At 43.1% G+C, this 27,114-nt stretch overlaps 1 protein-coding gene across 1 annotated transcript in view; it reads right to left on the bottom strand.

Annotated features, from left to right (window-relative positions):
• The window catches only part of LOC129505787 (complement factor H-like), a 69,230-nt gene extending 42,484 nt beyond the window's left edge, over window positions 1-26,746 (bottom strand). The window contains exon 1 of the mRNA XM_055319026.1: window positions 26,659-26,746. Coding sequence (XP_055175001.1) covers window positions 26,659-26,746 — 88 coding nt within the window. The remainder of the gene's footprint in view (window positions 1-26,658) is intronic.
• Between the last annotated feature and the right edge of the window lie 368 nt (window positions 26,747-27,114).

Below are 27,114 nucleotides of genomic sequence, written 5' to 3'. Positions count from 1 at the left end.
TTAACTCTAGGAAAGAAACTGAGGGTTGCTAGAGGGGAGATTAGAGGGGGGATGGGGTAACTGGGTGACAGGCATTAAGGAGAGCACAGGATGTGATGAGCACTGGGTGTTAAATGCAACTGTTGAATCACTAACCTCTACATCTGAAACTAATGATGTTCTATATGTTGGCTAACTAAATTTAAATAAAAATAAGTAAAATATATTTTTAAAATATTAAGATGAATAGGTTTTTTTCAGTAATCAAAGACCTGATGATAAAGAGATCATGAAGCACAGGAGATTATTTTGATACAAATTCCTTGTTTTCTAGGCAGGTAACATTAAAAGGTAAGATAGCTTTTACAATCTGTTATCAAAAGCAGACCAGTAGTTCATGAAAACTTTGTCTTTTTACCAAAGAGAAAACCCAATTTTAATTTTGCGGTATACTTTTGTTAACAAAATTCATCTACTTAATTCACTTTATTCCAGTCTTAGCCAGTCCCGACCAAACATAAAATTCCTTTTCAAAGATTTCATTTCCCGTAAGTCTTTTACAACTTTCTTTTTTACATTCAGACTTGCCCTATATTTCCTCTTTTTTCCAGCCTCTCTTTAGGACAAAATTATTTCCTTTTCCTTGAACAAAAAAAACACACTTCTGTTCTTCGTACCTTTTTTAACCAAAAGCATACTTCCTAATTTTCTTGCATACAGGAATGTTTCCCTTATTGTTTCTACTAGCTTTGTTTAAACACACACACACACACACACACACACACACACACACACACGAAACATAGGCCCAGAATGGTGTCACTTAGACAAAGTTTCCAAACCAGGGCTTAATACATAATCTAATTGCAGAAGCAGCCTTCCCCAGAAATGTAGTCTTACCATGGCAGTCAGGAGTCTTTCAGTAAGAATGGGTCCACCACCTGAGTCCTCTCCATCCCCCAGAGAAAAAATGAGGTAATCTCCATAAGATACCTTGCTTCTTCCTTTGGAAAGCAGCCTTACCTGGAACAATCCTTTCCATATATAAATAATTTTCTTGCCCCCACCCTCACTCTATAAAAACATTTTGTACAACACCTTGGGGTATCACTCTACCTACTAGATGGGCTGTTACCCAATTCATAAATCATTTAATAAAGCCAGGTAGATCTTCAAATTTACTTGATGGAATTATGTTATTGAACGGCTTTAACCACATAATTAGAATTCTTAAGCCACAGAAATTTTAATTTCTAGTGAAATCTAATAAGCAACGGTGGGCAGTCCGGGTGGCTCACCAGTTTAGCACCACCTTCTGCCCAAGGCATGATCCTGGAGTTCTGGGATCGAGTCCCACACCATGCTCCCTGCATGAAGCCTGCTTCTCCCTCTGCCTGTGTGTCTTTCTCTCTCTCTCTCTCTCTCTCATAAATAAAAAAATTTAAAAAAAAAGCAATGGTGAGCCACTACCATTGGTCTGTTACACCAGCATTTTTAAAATGAACTTAGGAATACATTTTGTAATTTCTAAAAACGTATGCGTCTTTGTTTTTGTTTTGTTTTTAAAGATCTTATTTATTTATTCATGAGAGACACAGAGAGAGGCAGAGACATAGGCAGAGGGAGAAGCAGGCTCCAGGCAGGAAGCCTGATGTGGGACTCAATCCCAGGACCTCAGGACCATGCCCTGAGCCAAAGGCAGATGCTCAACCCCTCCCAGGCATTCTAACATATGCCTCTTTGAAACCAAAATGTTCAGTTAATAAATGCTTAACTATCTACCCTAAGAAAATCTGGTTAATTTGATTGATTTGTGATTTTATTTTGTAGAAGTTGATCCATCACCAATAAGCAGGGACTGAAGCAAACCAGCAAGAATTCTCACAATTGCACAGAAGGGATCAAGACTGAACAAAAGTAACCTCCACAACTACACATTCTGAGATCTCCTCTGACCTACTCATCATGCTTACACGGTCATTTAGTGAACATGTGTCCCATGAAGAGGCAGGACTCCCGAATGTGCATGCTCTGAAAGGAGGCCCCCTCCCTTTTTCCCTACATCCCATCAGCCTACTCCATTCAACTGGAGTCTCTTCTGACGTCCTGACCCATTATCCTTATATACACCCAACACCAACGCTTCGAGGAAGCAGATTTGAGAAGTTTTGTCCCATCTCTTTGCTTGGTACCTGCAACAAAACTTTTTTCTCAGTTGCAAAACCGCAAAACTGGTGCTGCGATGGCAACAGACCCTTCTTCAGGGACAGAATTGGTGACCAGGAAGAGGCTTTAAGTCCTCTCTGGATGTTTGCCCATTTCCTTGTCACCCCTTCACTGGACCAGAGGAATTCCCGGATGGGTCCAGAGATCCCCTGCACCCCACTCCCTCTGGCGGTGTCAACCTTTGGCACTTCAGTTTCATTTTTGTGATGGAGAAACAGTACTGAACCTGACTAGGAGTAAATCTTTTGGTGAGCGCTTTGTGTGCTGTGTCTGTGATGGGTTTCCCCCCTCTTTATTTGTGCCCTTCCCTTGGGGGCCTTGGTTAACTTCAAAAGGAAGTCTTGATCAGAACCCAAGAATCAGGGAAGACTTAGGGTCTCTGCTCATAGAAATTCTCTTGCTTCTTGGATTCTTAGTCATATGTATCTACTTCTGCTAATGTTGTGTAGAGTAATATCTTGGTTAAGATAAAGGAAGTAAATTAAAGCCTAGGCACAGGGAATACTAATTTGATCCCTTCATGCAGCTCCATGGAATGTATACGTAAAAACTGGGCAATTTTTAGTTGTGACCCCATGAAAGAGAAGAAGATGATATTTTTCTGCAATATTGCTTGACCACAGTACTCTTTAGACTCAGGAGAAAAATGGCGTATGAATGGGTCCTTGAGTCATAATGTCATCTTGCAACTACATTTGTTTTGTAGAGAAAACAAGAAGAGAAATGGAATGAAATACTCTTGTTTAGTTTTTTGTGTGCTGCTATACTAAAATAAGACTGTGCAAAAGAAATATGAAATTTCAGTTCATCAAGAAGCGACATTTTAGTTCAACAATTTAGTTCAACTGTTTTACTGACTCTAATGAAAAGGAAAATTTATTGTTGATACATGCACACACTCTTACTGCTCCTCCAACTGCATACAGGGGGTCCTGCTGCTCCTCCACTGCCTTAGCCCCAGCCTCCGTCTCAGGATCCAGCTCCTCACATTTTCTAGGGTCAAAAATAAGAATGGTCTCTCTCTCCCACACCCAGCAGTGTACTCAATAAACAAGAACGTCATCCCATCTCAGGTAGGGCAATTTGCTTTAAGGCACGTCCTTATTGGAGGTGTGGACATTTTGGGGCAATCTACCAGGTTTGATTTGTATCTACTCTCTGTTTCATCCCTGGACTTGTTTAACTGGAAAAATATGAGATGACCCTATAAGAGAGGAGATTTTTTTGGCCTCTATTTTTACTATCCATAATCTCACTTGGGCAAATATTCAAACCCTCCCACCCTCCTCACATCAGAGGAAAGTGGGGTGATCTCAGAAAAGATTCATGCTGAAGCTGATACTTGAGGAAGCCCGTAATAATCCACCGAGAGCCTTTGCCGCCTTGGCCATACCAACAACCGACTCTAGATGGAGCCCTAAAGACGTGGGAGATAGAACATTATAGCCTGCATATTTAAATGACTAAAGGAGGGAATCCCTAAACAAAGAAGCACAAATAAGGTTCAAGAGGTAAAGTAAAAACCTAATGAAAGTCTTTCAAAAATTTTGGAAGTTGTTTTTAAGGCCTATAGGCAATACATGGACGTAGACCCAAAGGTCCCCAAGGATTTAAAAATGATAAATATGGAGAGGGGAGGGGCAAGATGGCGGAAGAGCAGGGTCCTCACATCACCTGTCCCCACCAAATTACCTAGATAACCTTCAAACCATCCTGAAAATCTACGAATTCGGCCTGAGATGTAAAGAGAGACCAGCTGGAACGCTACAGTGAGAAGAGTCCGCGCTTCTATCAAGGTAGGAAGACGGGGAAAAAGAAATAAAGGAACAAAAGGCCTCCGAGGGGGAGGGGCCCCGCGAGGAGCCGGGCTGAGGCCGGGGCGAGTGTCCCCAGGACAGGAGAGCCCCGTCCCGGAGGAGCAGGAGCTGCACCAACCTTCCCGGGCGGGCGGAAAGGGGCTCGCAGGGAGTTGGAGCAGGACCCAGGAGGGCGGGGATGCCCTCGGGCTCCCGGGGACACTAACAGACACCTGCGCCCCGGGAGAGTGCGCCGAGGTCCCTAAGGGCTGCAGCGCGCACGGAGGGACCGACCGGAGCAGCTCGGAGGGGCTCAGGCGGCGGCTCCGCGGAGGGGGCTGCGGGGCGGGAGCGCGAATCCAACAGCGCAGGCCCCGGAGCACAGGGCGCCGGGACACAGCCCAGGATCCGGCCTCCCCCGGGACAGGCAGAGGCCGGGAGGGCCCAGGACAGCAAGGACGCTCCTGCCCCGAGCTGAGCAGATCAGCGGCCCCGCACCGGAGCCTCCAGGCCCTGCAGACGGAGAACCGAGAGCCCCGAGCCCCGTAGTTCCTGCGGAGGCTGAATCCAGGCTTCCAGAGTTGCCATAGCAACTGCGGCTGTTCCTCCTGGGACCTCACGGGGTAAACAACCCCCGCTGAGCCCTGCAGCAGGCAGGGGCAGAGCAGCTCCCCCAAGTGCTAACACCTGAAAATCAGCGCAACAGGCCCCTCCCCCAGAAGACCAGCTAGACGGACCAGTGATACTCCCCCGTGTTCCAATACAACTTGTTTTTGGCCACTCTGCACTGAGCAAAATGACTAGAAGGAAAACCTCACCTCAAAAGAAAGAATCAGAAACAGCCCTCTCTCCCACAGAGTTACAAAATCTGGATTACACTTCAATGTCAGAAAGCCAATTCAGAAGCACTATTCTACAGCTACTGGTGGCTCTAGAAAAAAGCATTAAGGACTCACGAGACTTCATGACTGCAGAATTTAGATCCAATCAGGCAGAAATTAAAAATCAATTGAATGAGATGCAATCCAAACTAGAAGTCCTAACGACGAGGGTTAACGAGGTGGAAGAACGAGTGAGTGACATAGAAGACAAGTTAATGGCAAAGAGGGAAACTGAGGAAAAAAGAGACAATCAATTAAGGGACCATGAAGACAGATTAAGGCAAATAAATGACAATCTGAGGAAGAAAAACCTACGTTTAATTGGGGTTCCCGAGGGCGCCGAAAGGGACAGAGGGCCAGAATATGTATTTGAACAAATCCTAGCTGAAAACTTTCCCAATCTGGGAAGGGAAACAGGCATTCAGATCCAGGAAATAGAGAGATCCCCCCCTAAAATCAATAAAAACCGTTCAACACCTCGACATCTAATAGTGAAGCTTGCAAATTCCAAAGATAAAGAGAAGATCCTTAAAGCAGCAAGAGACAAGAAGTCCCTGACTTTCATGGGGAGGAATATTAGGGTAACAGCAGACCTCTCCACAGAGACGTGGCAGGCCAGAAAGGGCTGGCAGGATATATTCAGGGTCCTAAATGAGAAGAACATGCAACCAAGAATACTTTATCCAGCAAGGCTCTCATTCAAAATGGAAGGAGAGATAAAGAGCTTCCAAGACAGGCAGGAACTGAAAGAATATGTGACCTCCAAACCAGCTCTGCAAGAAATTTTAAGGGGGACTCTTAAAACTCCCCTTTAAGAAGAAGTTCAGTGGAACAATCCACAAAAACAAGGACTAAATAGATATCATGATGACACTAAACTCATATCTGTCAATAGTAACTCTGAACGTGAATGGGCTTAATGACCCCATCAAAAGGCGCAGAGTTTCAGACTGGATAAAAAAAGCAGGACCCATCTATTTGCTGTCTACAAGAGACTCATTTTAGACAGAAGGACACCTACAACCTGAAAATAAAAGGTTGGAGAACCATTTACCATTCAAATGGTTCTCAAAATATACCCTAAAAACTACAGAACACTTCTGAAAGAAATTGAGGAAGACACAAAGAGATGGAAAAATATTGCATGCTCATGGATTGGCAGAATTAATATTGTGAAAATGTCAATGTTACCCAGGGCAATTTACACGTATAATGCAATCCCTATCAAAATACCATGGACTTTCTTCAGAGACTTAGAACAAATTATTTTAAGATTTGTGTGGAATCAGAAAAGACCCCAAACAGCCAGGGGAATTTTAAAAAAAGAAAACCATATCTGGGGGCATCACAATGCCAGATTTCAGGTTATACCTCAAAGCTGTGTTCATCAAGACAGTGTGGTACTGGCACAAAAACAGACACATAGATCAATGGAACAGAACAGAGAACCCAGAAGTGGACCCTGAACTTTATGCTCAACTAATATACGATAAAGGAGGAAAGACGATCCACTGGAAGAAAGACAGTCTCTTCAATAAATGGTGCTGGGAAAATTGGACATCCACATGCAGAAGAATGAAACTGGACCACTCTCTTGCACCATACACAAAGATAAACTCAAAATAGATGAAAGATCTAAATGTGAGACAAGATTCCATCAAAATCCCAGAGGAGAACTCAGGCAACACCCTTTTTGAACTTGGCCACAGTAACCGGAGAAGGACAAACAGTGTATGTTCTCATTCATTTGGGGAATATGAATAATAGTGAAAGGGAATATAAGGGAAGGGAGAAGAAATGTGTGAGAAATATCAGAAAGGGAGACAGAACATAAAGACTTCTAACTCTGGGAAATGAACTAGGGGTGGTGGAGGGGGAGGAGGGTGGGGGGTGGGGGTGAATGGGTGACGGGCACTGAGGGGTACACTTGACGGGATGAGCACTGGGTGTTATTCTGTATGTTGGTAAATTGAACACCAATAAAAATTAATTTATAAAAAAAAATAAAATAAAATTCAAAAAAAAAATGATAAATATGATCTTTATTGGTCAAAGTGCTCCAGATATTCAAAAGAAATTGCAAAAAGTAGAGGGAGCCCTGGGCATGTCTGTGTCTCATTTGGTTGAAATTGCCTTAAAAGTTTTCAAGGGCAGGGGATCCCTGGGTGGCTCAGTGGTTTAGCACCTGCCTTGCGCCCAGGGCGTGATCCTGGAGTCCCAGGATCAAGTCCCACATTGGGCTCCCTGCATGGAGCCTGCTTCCCTCTGCCTGTGTCTCTGCCTCTCTCTCTCTCTCTCTCTCTCTCTCTCTCTGTGTGTGTGTGTGTGTGTCTCATGAATAAATAAATAAAATCTAAAAAAAAAAAAAAGTTTTCAAGGGCAGAGATCAAGTTCAAGAAAGAAAAGAACAGAAGATGAAACAACAGGCTACTTTGGCTGGCGGCTGCTCCAGCCTCAGGATCACCTCACTCTCAACCACAAGGAAGAGTTCCATCTAACTCTTGGGGGACACCCCACAGTGGACCTCACCAATGTGCCTATTGCAAGCAGGACGGACACTGGAAAAAAAGAACACCCTCGCCTAAACCAAGCCACAGAAAAAGGTGAGCAGCCAGCAGTTCAACAGATGCCAGAGATCACTGATAGTGATCAGGAGTGAGCCTTGGCACTCCTTTGGACCTCACTAACCAGTCAAGATTTCCCACATGGAGCCCCATGTGACCATGTCAGTGAGAATCAAATTTATGGATTTTTTTTCTTTTTTTAGAGAGAGGTAGAGAGGGGGGTAAAAGGGAAGAGAGGGAATCTTAAGCAGGCTCCATGCCAGAGCAGAGCACAAAGCAGGGTTCAATCTCATAATCCTGAGATCATGACCTGAGCCAAAAATCAAGAGTCAGTTGCTTAACTGACTGAGCTATCCAGGTGCCCCAAACTCCTGGACTTTTTGATTGATTGTGGGGCTAGCTATTTGGTACTAAACATTTGGCTTTCCAAATTGTCTAAACAGTGTTAGTGACTGGAGTTTGGGGGAAAACCTCGGAAAAGTCATTTTTCCAACCCCTAGACTGTCAAATGGGAAAAATACATCTGAAACACAGCTTTTTTGTATTTGCCTGAAAGTCCCGTTCCACTGCTGGTCTATGCTCATGGAGCCATCTGGAAATAAAGAGGACTATTTATTGACCAGATTAAATACTAGAGTAACTCTTGCACCCAGACAAATGGTAATCTAAGTTTTACCTGATCAGATTTACCCCCTCCAAGCAGTACTGTTGCAACAGACTATGAAGACTCTGGCTGAGATCCCAGAAGAGATTGGGCAAATGGGAGGCTGAGATGAGCAAAGATGGCAGTACTTATCTGCCATCTTTAAAGTCTGTTCCCAGTCAAATGTCTCAGACTTAAAAGAGTACCCATTGAAGAAGCATCTAGACAAGGTCTTCAACCCTTGTTGGCTGTGTTCCTTGAATATTGACCTCTTCTGCCCTTGCTGTTCTCCATATAATACCTCCAGTTTTGCCAATATGAAAGCCAGACACACCAGAATACTGCTTTGTCCAAGACTTAAGGACAAGTAAGCAGATTGTAGAAGACATCCATCCAGTAGTGCCCAGTCCCTGCTTACCACTCTGTCCAGAGATCTTAGTTGGTTCAGTTTCAGACCTTCAAGATGCATTTTTTTTTTTGCAATCCTATGAGCCCTGATCCCTAAGATTTGTTCACTTTTGAATGGGAAGATGCCAATACCAGAGTCAAGGAACAATATTGCTCAAGTGTTCCTCCCCTGGGACTTCAAGAAGTCTCCTACTATCTTTGGTAAAAGCTTGGCCAAGAAATTGAGAGACCTTCAGTTGGAAGAAGGAGCTTTCCTCCAATATGTAGATGATATTCTGATAGGTACTAAGCCTAAAGAAACTTCAGATCAAAACACAATCTTGACTCTAAACCTCCTAGCCAAGCAAGGCTACAGGTCTAAGGAAAAAAAAAAAAAAGCCCAAATTTCCAGCCATCCATCAGATAGCTGGGTTTTGAACTGTCACAGGGACAAAGGAGACTTTCCTCAGAATAGGAAAACACTAGTTAAGGCAGCAGTGTCCACCACTAGAAGACAGTTACATAGATTCTTGGGCATCTGCCATATCCAGATCTCCAGCTCCGGATTAATAGCCGAACCCCTTCATGAGGCTCTCAAAGGAGGAGATGGGGAATCCCTCAACTGGATTGGTAAATGCCATAAGACTTTCCAAGTAATCAAAGAAAAGTTATTCATAGCTCCTGCTCCAGTTCTTCTAGATATTAGAAAAACATTTGATTTGTTTCTTCATGAGAGACAAGGAATTAGTTCTGGGGTTCTAACCCAGAATCTGGGCAACATCAGGAGACCAGCTACCTACTTCTCAAAACAATTGAATGCAGTGATTAAGGGATGGCTATCTACTTGAGAGCTGTGGCTGTCACCTGTGATCTACTGCAAGAAAAAAGAGAAGTTCACACTGGGGCAGTCTACCACAGTGTGCACACCCAACCATGGGCACCCTTCTGAGAACAGAAAAGGGGTTATCCGCTCACATCAAGAAGACTGGGCAAGTATCAGGCCATCCTATTAGACAACCCAAATGTTACATTAAAGGCAGTTTCAACTTTAAATCATACCACACTGCTTCCAGCCAGTACAGAGGAACCTATACATGACTGTATACAAATAATTGAACACGTTTATTCCAGTTGCCCTGACGTGATGGATGTGCTATTAGAACAGCCAGACCTCAAGGGTGGTCATTGATGAGAGCAGCTTCATGGATCAAGGACAATGTAAGCCTGATTATGCCATAGTGACTCACCAAGAGATACTGGAAGCAGACACCCTTCCACCAGGTACCTCCGCAGAGAAAGCAAAACTTAACAAGTGCTCTTCATCTAAGTAAGAATAAAAGTGACTATTTTTACTGACTCCAAATATGCTTTTTCAGGGATCCATGCTCATGGAGCCATCAGGAAATAAAGAGGACTATTAACCGCAGGGAAAAAGGAGATTAAACATGCCAATGAAATCCTAGATTTGTTAGAAGCTGTTATGGAACCAAAAGTGGCCATTGTCCATTGTCCCAGTCATCATTTTGCCTGACTGCCTGAGGAAACAATCGAATAGATCAAGCCACAAATTGGCAGCTAGAACAAAGTTGCCTAAATTTTCAATGATGGCTTTAATCTCACACATAAACTTGACAAAATGTCACCCAAAATATTTCCCTTGATGATTTAGGAAGAGCTAATGAATGGGAATTTTGTTAGAGTCCCGACTGTTCTCAAGATGTTAATTATAAATATACCCCAAAAGGGTGGATTTATAATAAGCAGGGGAAAGTTCTCATCCCTGAACATCTTATGGAAGATGTCAAAAGTCACATTTATCAGATGGCCTATTACAGGAGAGATGCTAAAACTCCAGTGGATTCAAAAATTCACCATAGGACCAAACACACAGAGAACTATTCAAAAATAATTAAAAATATATATGTGCTAAAAACAAACCAAAGATGGAACCACCTTAAATAATATAAGGAGTCTGATCTAAAGGCACTGGACCAGGAGAAGATTGGCAGACTGAGTTCACTATGATGCCAAGAGCAACTGGAAACTTCCGGTATTTATTAGTGTTTATAGACACTTTTACTGACTGGGTAGAAACCTTTCCTTGCTGGTCTCAAAAAGCTTCTGAGGTTGTTAAAGCCCTCTTAAAGGAAATATTTCCCAGGCAGGTTTGGGCTACCCATATCTATTCAAAATGACAATGGAAGAGGTTTTACAGCAAAAATAACCCAAAAATGTCAGATGCCTTGAATATTCATTGGAAACTACACACTCCTTGGTGACCACAACCTACTGGCAAGACAGAGAAAAACGAATCATTAAAAATACCTCAGGTAAAATTTGTCAGGAAACTAATTTAACTTGAGATAAGACCTTCCTAATTGCCCTGCTCTGAGTAAGGATGGCCCCTTAGAAGGAGGCTCCAACGGAATCCCTATGAAATATTATATGAGACCCTTAAAAAAGGAGAGAGAGACCCTTCCTGTAATTTGAGCATGATATGAGCTCACCAGAAGGAACTCACATTAAATTACTGAACACCATAAGGTATATAATCTTTGAGAGCTCTCAAACTACTATTATATGAGTTTGCTTCTAGCAGGTTATTGTATCCTACAGATGTTTCTCTCTACCACTCATTTCCTGGAAATTGGGTCCTATTAAAGTCCTAAAGAAACAAGCACCTGGGAGATTAACTCCATCTCCACGGGGTGGGACCATACAAAGTCTTACTGGTAATGAACTATTCTGTTAAAAGATGTCAAGCCATGGATCTATTACTCACAAATAAAGGCAGGTCCCTGGGGATCATCAGACCCACCGTACTCCATCTGTTGGTATGCCACAGGGAGTGGAAACAATGCCATAGAAAAACCTACCAATCCAGATGCTCCAAATCTTACCTGGTTTCATACCTCAGATACTAATTTCTCCAAGTAGATCACTGAGACTTTGATAGACCTCCAACTACTGTTTAGAAGGCAGGTCCCAAAGGAACAGAAATATAAGTAATGAATAATTTGCATGCTATTCTCATTACTTTGATTTAATTACTTTGGGTGCTCACATTAAAGTACAAACTGGGATCCCTGGGTGGCGCAGCAGTTTGGCACCTGCCTTTGGCTCAGGGCGCGATCCTGGAGACCCTGGACTGAATCCCACGTCGGGCTTCCGGTGCATGGAGCCTGCTTCTCCCTCTGCCTGTGTCTCTGCCTCTTTCTCTCTCTCTGTGTGACTATCATAAATAAATAAAAATTTTAATAAAATAAAATAAAATAAAAAAATAAAGTACAAACATACGGCTCTTTTCCTTCTTTGTCATATTTCCCTGTTGATTCTGACCCTCCCCCCACCAAGGCTGGGAAGATAATTCTATGATTAGGATTGCCCAGATTTTAACTAATTCAAGAAATCTCTAAAGATGTTGGGCTTGTCACCTAAAACCTTATTTTGTTCATTATCATAGAGACTTCATGTTAATGCCAGTGACCAAATTTTTTAATTTTCCCAACTTCACCTTGAGATATGTCTGGAAGACCCCCCCACCACCACCAAAAAAAAAAAAAAAAACCTATGCTATATGCTGGGGAATAATGTAAAGGCAAAAAGAGTTATAATCTTATTAATTAATTATAAATATATAATATAATATTAATATAATTTATATAATTAATTATAAATATATAATTAATTTATAAAATTAATTTGCAAATGGGCAAAAGAAACTCACTTGTTTACTAAGATTTGGGTTATCTATGCTTTGCATTTCATTAACTGGGGACCTAATAATCAAATGTGCCTTCTGATGTTGCTCCTAAACAATCAAACATAGAATATTTTGGTCATACAGAACATACAGGTTAAGGTAAGTACCAGAAAGTATTTCCAACAAAATGCAAAATTGTTTCATTCCTCAAGCTCCTTTCCAGCAAGAAGTAGCCAGAGCACTTGTCACTCCCATCCCTCAAAATTGAGAAATGATCAAATGATAGGGACTGAAACCACCATGCCGAGTTAACAAATGCTTAGTAGTTTTACCTAAGAAAACTCAGGCTAACCTAGTTGATTTATGAGATTGTTTGGTAGAGGTTGACTGACCACCAAGAGCAGAGACTAGAGCATTCCAGAAAGAATTCTTGTAGTTGCACAGAAGGGATCAAGAATGAAGGAAAGTGATCTCTGAGATCACCCCGAGATCTCCCCCCACCTTAGGGGGGATACACTCCCATTTTATGATAGTGTGTTCCATGAAGAGACAGGACTCCTGAATGAGGAAGCTCAGAGAGGATGCCTTCCCTTTTCCCTACATCTAATCAGTGTATTCCATTCAACATACATACCTTGTGATATCCCTGACCCTTTATGCTTAAATACACCCAACCCCAACCCTTTGAGGAGGTGGATTTGAGATATTTCCTGCCATCTCCTTATTTGGTGCTCTTGAATTAAACCTTTTTACCGCCACAAAACTGGTATCAATGTTTAGCTTTCTGCACATCCAGCAATGGACTCTTAATCTAGTAACATCTTCAGAATACAATCTTTCAATAAGGCACCAGCGTGTTTACCAACAGACACAAATTTTATCCTAAGTTTCTCCATAATAGAGAAACCAAAAGTGGATAAAGCTATATGTTTAGTAATTAGTATTTCATTATTTTATTTGGAAATGATCTAGATAGTCAATGAATTTAACTTAAGTCATCACTTAGCAAAACTTTAAAGTTTAGGACATCAAAAAATTTTGGAGCTTTTAAGTACATATACTATAAAATATAACTGTTGCTCAAAAGGTTATCTACAAACTCTTATTCTACTTATATCTAAAACATTTGCTCCCAACAATTAAGTTTAGATCACCCACCAAAACTTCATGAGACATTAAACAAAATTAGTTACATTCTAAGTCAGTTTTGTTGACAAATTTTGTAACAGGGTTAACCTGAAGTTATTTAATTTTAGGAAAATAGTGTTATATTTAATGCCTGTAACTCTAAAGATGTATTTTAAACAAATAACCTTAAATTAGCTAATAGATTATTTTTCCCAGATCCTGTGAACCTGAAATATGTTTGGATTAGGTTTCTTTTTTTATTTTGGAGAACTTTTATGAATATGTAATTATATAAGCACTTAATTTTCTTTAAGCCAATGAAATAGGGCTCCTTTTATAAATTAATTATGGCAATACCATTTGGAAGTACAAAAATACCATATCTCTAGTATACATAGATACAAATACATATAAATAATCACAGAGATCTTACAGTTTCTGTTTTAAAACAATATATGGGCAGCCCTGGTGGCTCAGCGGTTTAGCGCCGCCTTCAGCCCGGGGTGTGATCCTGGTGACCTGGGATGGAGTCCCACGTCGGGCTCCCTGCATGGAGCCTGCTTCTCCCTCTGCCTGTGTCTGCCTCTCTCTCTCTCTGTCATGAACAAATAAATAAAATCTTTAAAAAAATTAAAAAATAAAACAATATACAATACACTAGTCAATAAATAACAGTTGGAATAAATTAAGTTTACTGGCTCAGATGGCTAAAGTATTTTATTATTTCTAGAGAAGAGTTTTAAGAAATTTTATTTGTCTCTGGAAGTAATCTTAAGGAGGCTGTGCTAGAGTTTGGGCACAAGAGCCCTTTTAGCTGTTTTTATTTTAAAAAGCTTCTTTCCCTTTTTGTGTTCTTCAGTCACAGGTGGTTGTGGGCTGTGTTTACATCTCAAAGGTGTGATAAAATTTATAACTTTAAGAGACAGAGAGAGAATAAAAGGGTTGTTTTTCGTTTATGTGTAATTATTATTTACCTTTTTAAAGTACAGGCAATTTGTTCTAATATACTGCTGTTTCCTAATATCTACAAATATTTTTATTTTTTTTTAATTTTTTTTTTTATTCATGAGATACAGAGAGAGAGAGAGACAGAGGGAGAAGCAGGCTCCATGCAGGGAGCCTGACGTGGGACTGGATCCCAGGTCTCCAGGATCACACCCTGGGCTGGAGGCGGCGCTAAACCGCTGAGCCACCCAGGCTGCCCTACAAACATTTTGAGAGGAATAGGCAAGGTTTGGGGAGTTGGTAAAGATAGATGGGTTTTAACTTGTTTCTAGAGTTACATGTCTGGTTTTATAGAGATCTTTAAGACAGAACTGGTTGTTTCTAATTCCCCATAGAACTGGACTACAGCTTGAATATTAAGGGATTGCCCTGTCCTTTTTTTTTTTTTTTTTTAAGATTTGTTTTATTTATGAGAGAGAGAGAGAGAGAGAACTTTTGTTAGATTCATTTCTTGGCTTTCAATATTTACATACTTTGAACCCAGAGACTGGGTCAGAGTGCTCTTTATAGGTCAGGATAGGGAAAGGGAAGTTAAAATAGGCAGACTTTTGAGAAGGGGGACTTATATTGGATGTGGACAATAATTTTTGTCTGAAGTCTAATTTCTGTTCTTTCATTTTGTCAAGGGAGTCCAAGGCCAGCTGTTACACTAATAAGACATTTGAGAATGCTCATAAAGAGTGAGATTTTTTTTTCTCTCAAATACAGCCAACCTAAAGGAGCCATCATCTGGCCATGCTGAGTAGGATCATATTGATCTCAATCGTGACTCAAGCCAATAAGCCTTTCTATGGAATGGCCCAGAGGCAACTTTCCAGGCTTAGCCTTTGGCTACAAGAGGCATCCCTCGAGAGGGCCTAGATGAGACAGCCCCCATGGCCCACAGATGTACTCTCCAAAATAGCCTAAGAAAACAAAAGCCTTTGTTGTACAGGTAGTAAAAATGATGTAGTGAAAACCATGTCTCTAGTCTCCCACAAAATGTGAGATGCCTCCAGGCCGTCATGCTAATCTATGACACCAGGTGGGCACTACTGCAGTGAGACTTTTCCAACATTAATGAGCAATAAAGGTTAGGATGACAAAGGTCCCTAATTGGCAGTGACCTCAAACTCCTCCGAGGGCTGGCAGGGCCAAAGAGAGTACTGCTTGTAACTGTGTCTCTGAACCCCCAGTCAATTCAGCTGGCCACCAAGTTGTACCAGGAGGCCAGGGAAGCCACCCTCCACATGGCAGAGACCAGAGAGACTATTATCACTGGTCACAAAGTAAAGGTTTTAGGACATTAAACAAGATGAAAGGAAAAACCTCTTCTGGCTTTTACATAGGGGCCCACTGCGAAGTTTGTCTAAACGGACACTGGTGCGATGAGAGCTGTGTATGTACCAGTCTGTGAGGCTGGTTCGAGCAACAGGCTGATAAGGCCAATGCCTGTGTTCCTTCTCTACAATAATTCCTTTAATGGCAAATGACACAGAAGACAAAGGCAAACAGTGACCATCTCTTGGAGGAAATGGGTCAAAGAGAAATTTACCAAATTTACCAGAGATGCTAAGCCCAAGCAACTAGTTCCACAAATATTTTCTCCTGCTAATCTACCTTTAGAAAGAGATAAAAAGGACGCCCTTCATTCTCATTGCATTAGACCCTGCGGTTAGAGAGCCAGGTGTGGACTCTCACATTATGTCAGCTCTTCACCATCTGTCCCAGGATCTCAGCCGCAGCAGTGTCCAGCCAGGGAAGTTCATCCTGCTGACTCTGCCAGCTGCTGAGGAGGAAAAATACTCTTCCATCCTTCACGATTCTTCCAGCTGATCTAAGAACTAAATTGACATGAGAGTAATGGGAGAAAAAAAAAGTTTAACTGTGCATAGAGGCCCAATATCAGAACTGAGACCCAAAAAGAATGACCAAGGCAGCCAGCTTTTATGCTTTTTAGGCAAAGAAACAATAAGCCAGTGGGTAATAGTAAAAAAGAAAACTTATGTTTGGTGGCTTCAGTCAGTAAGGAATCCTAAAAAGAATTTGGTCTGAGGCAATAGATCATTAAAAGTAACAAAGTTTGTTTACACAGCCTTGTTTGTCGGCTCTGAGTTCCCTATCTCTGGCGATAAGTGTCTCTTCATATCCTGGTGCCGGGAAAGGTATCCCAACCCTTCATATGGGCAATTTATTTCCTGTTTTCAGGAGATAACATGGGGGTCTGTGTGTTCTCCTTGCACTGGCTGTTTCTTAGGTAACTTTATTTTTTTTTAAGATTTTATTTATTTATTCATGAGAGACACACAGAGAGAGAGGCAGAGACATAGACATAGAGATAAGCAGGCTCCATGCAGGGAGCCTGATGTGGGACTCAATCCCAGGTCTCCAGGATCACATCCTGGGCCAAAGGCAGACACCCAACTGCTGAGCCATCCAGGATCCCATTTTTTTTCCTTAGGTAACTTTAATTCAAAATACTGAATATCCCAAAATGACATATTTGGGGGCAGATTGCCATTGGCCCCCACATGCACATTTGTGTAGGTTAAGGCTTGGTAAAGGCAGATACCGTGAACCCCCAAGAGATCACTGTGAAAACTGGATTCTCCAGATATGGCTCAGTTTGGGTTCCTGATTTTCCAGATCTTCAGAGACCCACAAGTGTGCAGTACCTATACGGTCAGCCAGCCTTGGGCTACCTGGGTACTCCAGGACCATGCACCTCATATGCATCCCCAACCAAATGCACAGTCCCCAGCATGGAGGGAGCCCAACCCCCCAAAACCGTTGTGAGGTGGCAGCTTTAAACTGGCCACACTCAGTTCCCATTTGGACTCACTGCCTGATGAGATGTGGGGTTAACCAGTAATCAAGGTTCCCAGGGGTCTGTTAATGAAAGCTATACCAGCCAATCCTCCAAAACCAGCCCTGGCAAGGCAGCCCAGATTCTTTCAGCTCTGCTTTCACGGGGAATATGTGCATTTGTGGAGGTTAATGCTTGGAGTTAGATGCCAAATATTCCCAAGAGCCCCACATCCTGTGACCCAGCTGCACCCAACATTGCCCTTTTACAGGTCCCTGGCTACCCAGACTTACATGGTTTGCATGTGTCAGGTACAGACCCATAAGCCAGCCTTGGGAAGTCTCAGCCCTCCAAGCCTAAGGAACTCAAGTCACCCTCCAACACATGCCTAATCTCTGGCATGGAAGGTCATGGTTGGAACTGGTGTTGGGTCATGGTGGTAGTTCCTCTTGGTTCCAAACTTGGCTGAGGTTCAGGCTTTTATTTGGGGTCCTCTGTTGCTGGCTTCTGTCCTCACTCATTTCTGAGGCGGGAATTCTACCTTTACTCACTTCAAGTGGAAAATTCAAGTTTCAGATTCTTGGCGAGTGCTCAATAGTTCTACTAAGGGGACTTCTCATAATTAGCACCCCTACGGGAACTCCTGCAGTGACTCCAGGAGTCACTGCAGGATTTGTGCTTATGGAATAATACAGCCCTTCTTACTATAGATATTTGCCCCATTACTCCTATTATTTATATTACTCGCATTTCCTGAGATGATCTAAGACTTCATTGGCCCAAATGGGTCACTTCTGGTATCCCAACATTAATTTACTTACATGCATGTTTGGAAAAGGGTTGTAAAACCAAACAAAATGAGTGGGAAGCTTACTTTGATTGGCATTGGAGGCCTCAAAAAGAAACACTGAAAGTTTGTTTCTCTTCAGGAAATTAACTCCAAACTTTTGGATCTAATTTGGATCTTTCTGAGAAGCTCTCAAAATTAGAAAAATCAGCCTATGCCTCTTCTATCTCCATCCTCAGAGTACACAATTTGGGTCCTCTTTGTTCACTAGTTCCTTCTTGGTTTCTTCAGCTCCAATGCATTTATTAGGTCAAGATTTTCTTGAAGCCCATCAGGCACACATCTCTTTTTCCCAAAAGTGGGAAATATTTAAAAATACAGAACCACCAAATACCAACCTTTAAGAGAATCTAGACACCCTAATATCTATCCCTAACTAGAACTCATCTTGCATTCTATTCCCAGGATGATTTGGTCAAAAAATGCCACCCATGCATTTATTCTGTACTGCCCATTAAAATCCAGATTGACAAAAGAAAGCTTCTGCCCAACATCAAAAGATTCCCCTTAAGTTCTGAGGCAATCCAAGGAATTTAACCTAAAATTGAAGATTATTCACACACGAAAAATTAATTGTTCCCTGTACTAGTCGCTGTAATACTCTCATCCTCCCAGTCCACAGGTCACATGGAAGGAGATGGAGATTTGTTCTGGATCTCAGGGCAAGTAATACTATTGTATTTTCTAAACAGGGCAAAATATCAGAAAACTTATTACCAAATGTAGGTTTAGCCACTTCTGGTTTCTTATTATAGAGAAACTAAAGATATGTGGGTCTCTTAGTAAGCATGTTTTATGGCACATTGAGAAAACATGTTTCTAGAAATTATGAAATGTATTTATAAATTTGCCAGCCCACAATTGTTTACTTCTTAGTTTTCACTGGAAATTAAGGATTCTAAAGACTTAGAATTCTAATTAATATATGTAAACATAAAACTACTAAAAGCAATTAGGATGAGAGAAAACAACTGTATATGAAAAGTATGCAAAGAAATAGGATGTGTGCTTTCTGTTCTGTAGTAAATCTGGTTATTTCAGAAAGGGAAAGAACAAGGAACACACAAAAGTAGATACAGAATGTTGTAGAAAATTTGTAGAAAAGGAATTTTATGTTGCATGGTCTCAGCAGGTGGCTGAGATTGAATGTATTTATAGGTTTTTAAACATGAACTCAATAGGGCACCTAGGTGGTTCAACTGGTTAAGCATCTGCCTTTGGCTCAAGTCATGATCCCAGAGGTCCTGGGATCAAGCCCCATGTCAGGCTCCCTGCTCAGCCTTCAGCCTTCTCCTTCTCTCTTCTCCCTTTTTCTCTGACCCTCACTTCTGCTCTTGCTCGCTTTCTCTCAAAAAATAAATAAATAAATAAAATCTTTTTAAAAAACTGAGCTCAATAGTGTACTGATTCCCAACTAGAACCTGATTTTCTCTCTGTTAAAATTTTCTTAGAAATTGGCCTGTTCTTGATTTAAAAAAAAAAAGTTGTAAACAGGAGCACCTGAGTGGCTCATTAAGTTAAGTGTCTGACTCTTGATTTGGGCTTAAGTCATGGTCTCAGGCTCAGGATATGGAGCCCCATGTTGGGCTCTACGCTCATCAGGGAATCTGCTTTAGATTCTTTCCCCTTCCTTCTATCTCTGCCCCACTCCCCACTTCCTCTCTCTCTCTCTTAAAAAAAATAAAAACTGCAAACAAAATTCCGTTACCGTTAGTGTAATCTGCCTGGGAAACAATGACTGTGGGTTTTTGTCTTTTTGTCTTTATCATATCTTTTATTACTTAGCAAAACTGCATCTTCTTTATTCAATCTATGTAATCTTCTGTGTTTATATGTGAAATCTTTTTTGTCACTTTGATTAAGTAGACAATTAGGTATTTTCATAATTTTCTGCAATCCTATTTAGCCAAGTGTTGATTTTTTTAACACACTTCCCCAAATCAAATTCTAAATAAAGTCTTTTTGACCTGAAAGAAATCATGGATTTTTTTTTCCCAGAGGGTCCCTGAAACATTCCAAAGGATCTATAAAACTATTTAGGCTTACTTGATACGATAAATTACATGGGAAGAATTGTTAAATAAAAAGTAATACTAAACTTTATGTTGTATTTACATAGGCATAGGTTAATGTAGGTGTTCCAAAAATTGTAGGACATTCCTAAAATTCTGATATAAGTTCAATGAAAATCTGTTCTCCTTGTAGCAGGATGCCCAATGCACCTGGCCGCTGCTTCCTTTGGTCCACTGCTGATAAACAGAGACATACTTCAAATTTTCAAGAGACTAACTCACAACCTCAGAGAATAATCATACTGTAGTAGAATAGCCACGTTCGTAGGAGACAAAGACATCAACCATTACAGCGTTCAACCCAGAGACATGGTTTATTGGAAAAGATAGCTCCTCAAAGACTCCTTTCAGCCTCATTGGAAGGACCATACCAGGTATTGCTAACTAATCTCTACACTGCTAACTTAGAAGCCATTGACTCATGGCTCATTCATTTCTCATTTTAGGAAGGCTCCAACATCCAACTGGACTATTAAACCAACCAGAGACTTCAAACTGACTATATCCCAGAAAAAAGCAGATGAGTCTGCTTTCCCGGGAGTCAGGAGGAGGCCAATACAATAATTTTTACATAACTGCCAAACACTTAGTGGAAACTACAAAACTCAGATCTTTGGACTACTGTTCTTTTGTGTAGGAATACTTATGGATTTTTTGCTGTTTTATACTCAGTAGGATTTCTTCCCAGCGGTAGCCAGATCTCAAAGGTTCCCCTATACCTACTATTGTTCCCTGTCTTTACATTTATCAACACTGAATTTTTTGATCCTAGTAGTTTTTCTCCCTGCTCTATCTTCTCCCACACATGGAAGGAAAATGTGATTGTTCAAATGTCTCAGTCCCTAGCTTTATATGGGGATCTATTCAACTGTTGGATCTGCCATCATAACCCAGTTTTTGTTAAAAAAAAATTGCAATAAATAATGACCTAATAGTGATGCCAGTCTCTAACTTTTCAAATGTTCCCAACTTTACTGTAACTTTGGACACAAAGCTTTGTGCTCTAGCTACTGAGCCCAAGTTTTCAGTCCCAAACTCCCATTCTATGCTTCCCCTTGAAAGAAGTACTATACAACAAACTACCCACTTTTTTTCCTCTAAAAAGACCATTCGACTCCTGGAAGGTGTGTTTTCAGGCTCTTTCTTTTATCTGAAATACAAATGCAGAGATCTATCTTTCCTGAAAAGAACTTGCCACTTGTGACACTTTCTCATCCAACCATCTTCCCTTGGCCAGCCCTCCCCAAACTCGTCAACTTAATGAAACTTGTGGGGAACTTCCTACCACTGATCCCAAGCTTGAACTCACTCCTCTTCATTGCCTGTCATTGAATCCAGAAATGGCTTGCTCTGTTCATAAAGCCTATATTTTTGTGGATATGATCACTAATCTTGGGCCTATGAATGTTCTAACATCTGGGGAGACCTTGGTAGCACATGTTTTTGGGGACCATTTAACATCCCCTTTTAACTACCCTTAAAATGATTTCCTTAATCTCACTCAAGAAGAAAAAAGGGTCTCATCTATAATAGATGATTGTCCTGATAAGGGCCCTTCCAAATATGAAGACAACAGGTGTGGCCACAGCCAAGGCTGTGACCTTCCTGCCAGATATTTCAGATCAGATACCTTAGAGTCATAGGTTCATGGCTTGGAGTAGGAAGAGCAGACTTGGAAGTTATGATGAAAAGTCTTACCAGAATTCTTACCAGAGTAGTTCAAACCACTGCCAGAGCCATCACAGCCCAGAAAAGATTCCTAGATTCCCTAGCTTGGGTAGTCCTTCACAATAGGATGGCTTTGGATTATTTATTTGCAGCCTGAGAAGGAGACTGCACCACACCTAATACCTCTTGCTGTACTTGGGTAAACACCTCACAATAAGTAGTATTAGAAACCATCAGTCGCTCAAACTAGCCAAACTTTTAAAGGCCTTTGAGCTTCACCCCAGGAGGTTTAAGTTTTCTAATATTTTTAGCTGGATTATTTAAATTTGTGCCCTACAATTTTCAAATTGCTTATCCTGCATATTTCCTATTGCTGCATTGCTACTCAAAGTGTCAATGATAGTTGCTCAAAGACTCAAAACCATTCATCAGATCTACCCTTTGACTAAGAGAAATGAGAACCTAACTGATGTCTAGACCTCATTTCTTCAAAACTCCTCATTACTCAAACGTGGCCATAAGACTCTTACCTAGGACCTTATTGAATATACTAAATATCAGCCACCCATGAAATGTGTCCCCTCCCAAGGGATATGATGGACCAAGAGCAGGCTATCAACCACTTCAGCAATGAACTGAAACTCCACCATCATGAAATGGATCACTGATGCTTTCCTGCCAGAAAGATCTCGATCAAAAGGGGGAAATGTGGGAAAAGAAATCCAACATGAAGTAAGCATTAAGAGAGTCACTAAAAAGAAGAGCCGATGCCCGTCTCCTGTTCAATTCTAAGAACACCATGAACTTTTGACTTTTGTCAATTGCAACTGGACCACTTCCTGGAATGTGCCCTTCTACTTTGGGCTGAAACAGAGATAATGTAACATCTGCTAGCTCAATAGCTAATCCTGTATTAGTCAGTTTAACTCCACCAGCACCAATCATAATTCTTTCAAAACAAGTTATGAAACCTCATGGTTTCTGCCTTTATAAGCCTGCACTCCTGCGCTCACCGTTTATAATCCACATGTTGGTCAACTCTGTATCTCTCAAGACTGCAAACCATAAGGCCCCAAATAAACACTTTGGGTTTTACAGCCTTCAGGGTAGAGATAGCCCACCCACCCAAAATCTTCCAAGGCTTCTTAAATTGGCCATTTTCAGTTTCTATTTGGGCTGACTGCCTGAGAGAATCCCAAGATTTTCCAGCAGCCCATGCTCCCAAGGTTTGCTTAAGAGAGGATAGCCCAGCAATCTCACCCAGCAATCTCACCCAGCACTGCCCCTGCAAGGCAGGTCAGATTCCTCTGGCTCTGCCTTCAGGGCGAATATGTGTGTATGTGTAGGTTAAGGCTTAGAATTAAAAAGATGCCAGGTACCCCCGGGAGCTCCCTCCTGTGACCAGCCTCAGCTGACATCCTTTCTCAGGATCCTGACTGCCTTGACCTGCCCTTCCCCCACCCCCAACCCCTGCATACACAGTCCAAATCCTGTTAGCAGGGTGTGGGCTGCCAGGAGCACTTCGGAACCATTGAAATGTGGAATGTGGCAGGACCCCAATCACCAGAACGGCCTCAGGGTGTTGAGAGCCCACACCATGAAAATATTTCTGCATCTCCACTTGAAACTGGGGATCGCCAATCCCTCATTGGATTGGGTGCCTGGTGGTGTCCCAGGCTTCGCCAGCAATCAAGGCTTCCAAATGTCTTTTATTGGAAGGTCCCCTGACCATCCTGTGTGGCCCACCCTGGCTAGACAGTTCTGGGTTCCCTCCAGCTCTGCCCTGGGGGAGAACATGCACATTTGTGTAGGTTAGTGCTCAGAAATTAGCCAGGTGCCCTGTGCCACCAACAGCCCGTCCCCTGGGGCCCTGGCTTCTCCGGATGTGTGGTCCCTGACTATGCTGAGCTGCGCAGCTCATGCATGCAGAGTACGTACCATGTCTTCCACTAAGTATAGCTGGGACCCGGACTGGACCTCCCACACAGCCTCCTGGGTGAAGGGATCCTACTCCCGAAAATCTTTCTGAGGTGGCAGCTTTAAACAGGTGACAGTCCACATGAGGACTGGCTGCCTGCTGGCCTTTGGCTTCTCTAGCCACTGAGGCTCCCAAGTGTCTCTGACTGAAGGACCCCCTGGCCAGTCTGCCAGGCTGCATGGATGCTGGCAAGGCCCTGTAGTTTCCTCCTACTCTGTCTTCGGGGTAAAGATGGGCATCTGTAGCACTTGAGACCCCAAAGCACCCACCCTGTGACCGGGCCTCTCTCTACCCTGCCCTGTTCCTGGTCTCATGCACCTCCCTATGCACCTTGCGCGCATGCAGCCCAGACCTCGTCAGCTCCCCGTGGTTTGCAGGAGCACTCCAGGCCCGTGGAGCTATGGAAGGCCCCCACCCCCGGAATGGCCTCAGGGTGAAGGAAGCCCACACCCTGGCAAAATACTTCTGAGGTGGCAAATTTAACTGGTGATAGTCAGTCCCCATGTGCACAGGCTGCCCGAGGGGATCCCGAGGTTCTCCAGCCATCAGGGCTCCCAGGGCCTCTTGCAGGAAGGTACCAAAGCAGTCCGGCACCCTCCAGCTCTGCCTTCGGGGGGAATACGGACATTTGTGTAGGTAAGGGCTTGGCTAGGCAGATGCCCTGTACCGCAGAGCCCACTCCCCTGAGCCCGCCTATCCAGACCCCTGTCCTGTCCCAGGTCCCCCATGACCCTTACCTGCCAGCTTGGACTCGTGCAGTATGCACGCTGTCAGCCCACCCAGGGCTGCTGGGGTCCTCCAGGCCTGTGGAGCTGAAGTGGGTTCCGAACCACCTGCATAGCCTTCTGGCTGGAGGGATCCGATTCCCAAAAATCTTTCTGAGGTGGCAGCTTTAAACTGGCAACAGTCTACATTTGCACTGGTTACATTTTGGGGTGCTCAGCATCTCCAGAAATCAAGACTCCCAGGTGTGTCTTATTGGCTTGGCCCAGCCAGTCCTCTGGGTCACACGTTGGTAAGGGGCCTCTGCAATTACTCCCAGCTCAGCCTTGGGAGAATATGCACATTTGCGTGGGATTGGGCTTGAAATGAGGCAGATGCGGGGCCTTCCAATCGCCTGTTCCTACAGCTGCCTTTTCCCAAGTTCCTGGCTCCTTTGACCTGCACTTGTTGGCACATGAGCAGTCTATACTCTGTCAGCCAGCCTTTGACTGCTGATGCATTTCAGGACTTTGGGGCTCAGGCTGGTCCCCAAAACCTGCAGAGCCTCCAAGGTAGAGATTGCCCACTCCCCCCGAAAATCTTTTGGATTTCAATCCCCAGTGGACAGGCTCCCTGGTGAGACCCCAAGCTTCTCCAGCAAGCAAGACTCCCAGGTGTCTGTTACAAAGGGTATTTTTGAGACAGGGAAAAAGGGACCCCACAAAAGAAAAAACTGTTTTCCCCCCCTTTGCTTTATTTTCCCCCACTTCTCTTCTTACTGGGACCTGCACCCCCACACTACACATGCTTCAGTGCATGTCTTCCTTGTATGGAACTAAGAGTTAATCATATCTTTGGAGTCTTCCAGCACAACAGATAATTTCTAAACCACTGGCCCTAGACATCTTGACGCCAGGACCCCTGGCTTCAAGGGATAAGTGACTTACAATAGACACCTGGACTTTGTCCTGGTCCAAACCAGTTCCCGGATGCCTGAGAGGACATGCACAGCAGACCCCAAAGATGAAATTCATGCTCCTTTCCTTTCTGAGTCTCCTGGACTTTCTGTATTGGCTCTCTTCATATCTTCAGTAAACTCCGCTGGCTCACATTTGACTTCCCTCCCATGGGACACCGCCCCCACCCCTTCCTTACCGCTCTGTGTCTTTGGACTCAGCCTGCTGGCATCATTTTGACCATGCCATGCGTCCCACACTGGTAACGTAGTCAAGTTTTCTACAGCTCTATCTTCAGGCGAATAGTCTCATTTATATAAGAAAGGCCTACAACTAGGCAGGTACCAGGTACCCCTGGAGTCCTGACTTTTGTGAACAGACCTCGCCCAACATTGCCCTGTCCCAGGTCCCTGGCTAGCCTGAGCTATACAGCCTGCTGATGTGCAATATGCACCAGTAAGCTGGCCTTGGGCAGACCCAGTCCTGCAAACCCACATGAGAGGCTGGGCACCCTGTGTATCCTTTGGCATCTAGGGATCCCACCTTCTGAAAACTGCTCTGAGACAGCAGCTGCAAAGAGTGGCAATCAGCCCCCATGATAGCAGAACACCTGCTGGACCTCTGCCACAATCAAGGCTCTCAAGTGTGTCCTATGGAAGGCTACCCTGGCCAGTCCTTCCATTGAGCCCTGATGAGGCACTCCAGATTCTTCCTCTCTGCCTTCCACAGGAATATGCACATTTGTGTAGGTGAGGGCTTGGAATTCACTCCTGGGAGCTCACCTCCCCAGACACTTGCCCTGTTTCGGCCCCCTGGCTCCCCTGAGCTGCATGGCAGTATGTACCCCATCACCTGCCTTTGAGCAGTTGGGGGCCCTCCAGGACTGTGGAGGTAGGGCCTAGCCCCACCACAGGCACTGCCTACAGAATGGTGGTGAGCCCATCCACTGATGATTGCTCTGAGTCATCAGAAATGGACAACAGGGGACACCTAGGTGGCTCAGTGGTTGAGCGTCTGCCTTTGGCTCCACAGGGAACCTGCTTCTCCCTCTGCCTAGTCTGCAGAACACCTGCATTCTCTGCCTCTCTCTGTATCTCTCATGAATAAGTAAATAAAATCTTAAATTAAAAAAAGAAATGGACAACAGTCAGTCCCCAGTGGACCAGCTACCAGATGGGGTCATCGGCTTCTGGTACAACCAAGGCTCCCAGGGGTCTCTTACTGGAGGATACCACAACCAGCTTGCCCAGTTTAGCCCAGTCTGTAAACCAACCAGTATCCTCTAATCTTTAATCCATAAAAATATAAGCTCGTCAGTGCCCTTCCTCCCAGTATTACCTGCGGTGTCTATTTTAGCTTGTTTGGGTTTCTTTAAAAATCCATAGTCAGTTCCTGTGCTGGGAAATGATCTCCCACTTTTTCTCATCGTTGCTCAGAAACAAAATTTATCCACAGCTAAGGAACACTTAACTGAACTAAAAAGCACATTTTGCATTTAAGAAGCAGTGGCCTGAGTCACATCACAACAGGGCAGAGTTACCGAGAAGATGTAAGGCTTGCCGCCATTGGCCCACAGCATTTGCAGCCCTCCTTCTCCCTGCCCCCAAACTGCCCCAACATTATCAACACAAAGCTCCAGGCAGCTGCTCACAGTTGATCAGATTAGAAGCGATTTAAATTTATTTCCCATCCCCCTGTCATAAAAGAAAGAAGCAACACACTGACTTCCAAACACAAGTGCAGTTTGCTTTTTTTTCTGCTTAAAGTAGAAATGGACTTTGCCAATATTAGTGT

The sequence above is a fragment of the Nyctereutes procyonoides genome, unplaced genomic scaffold (genome assembly GCF_905146905.1).
Source record: "Nyctereutes procyonoides isolate TBG_1078 unplaced genomic scaffold, NYPRO_anot_genome, whole genome shotgun sequence".
Taxonomy (NCBI): Eukaryota; Metazoa; Chordata; class Mammalia; order Carnivora; family Canidae; genus Nyctereutes; species Nyctereutes procyonoides.
This window is presented reverse-complemented; position numbering and strand designations above follow the sequence as displayed.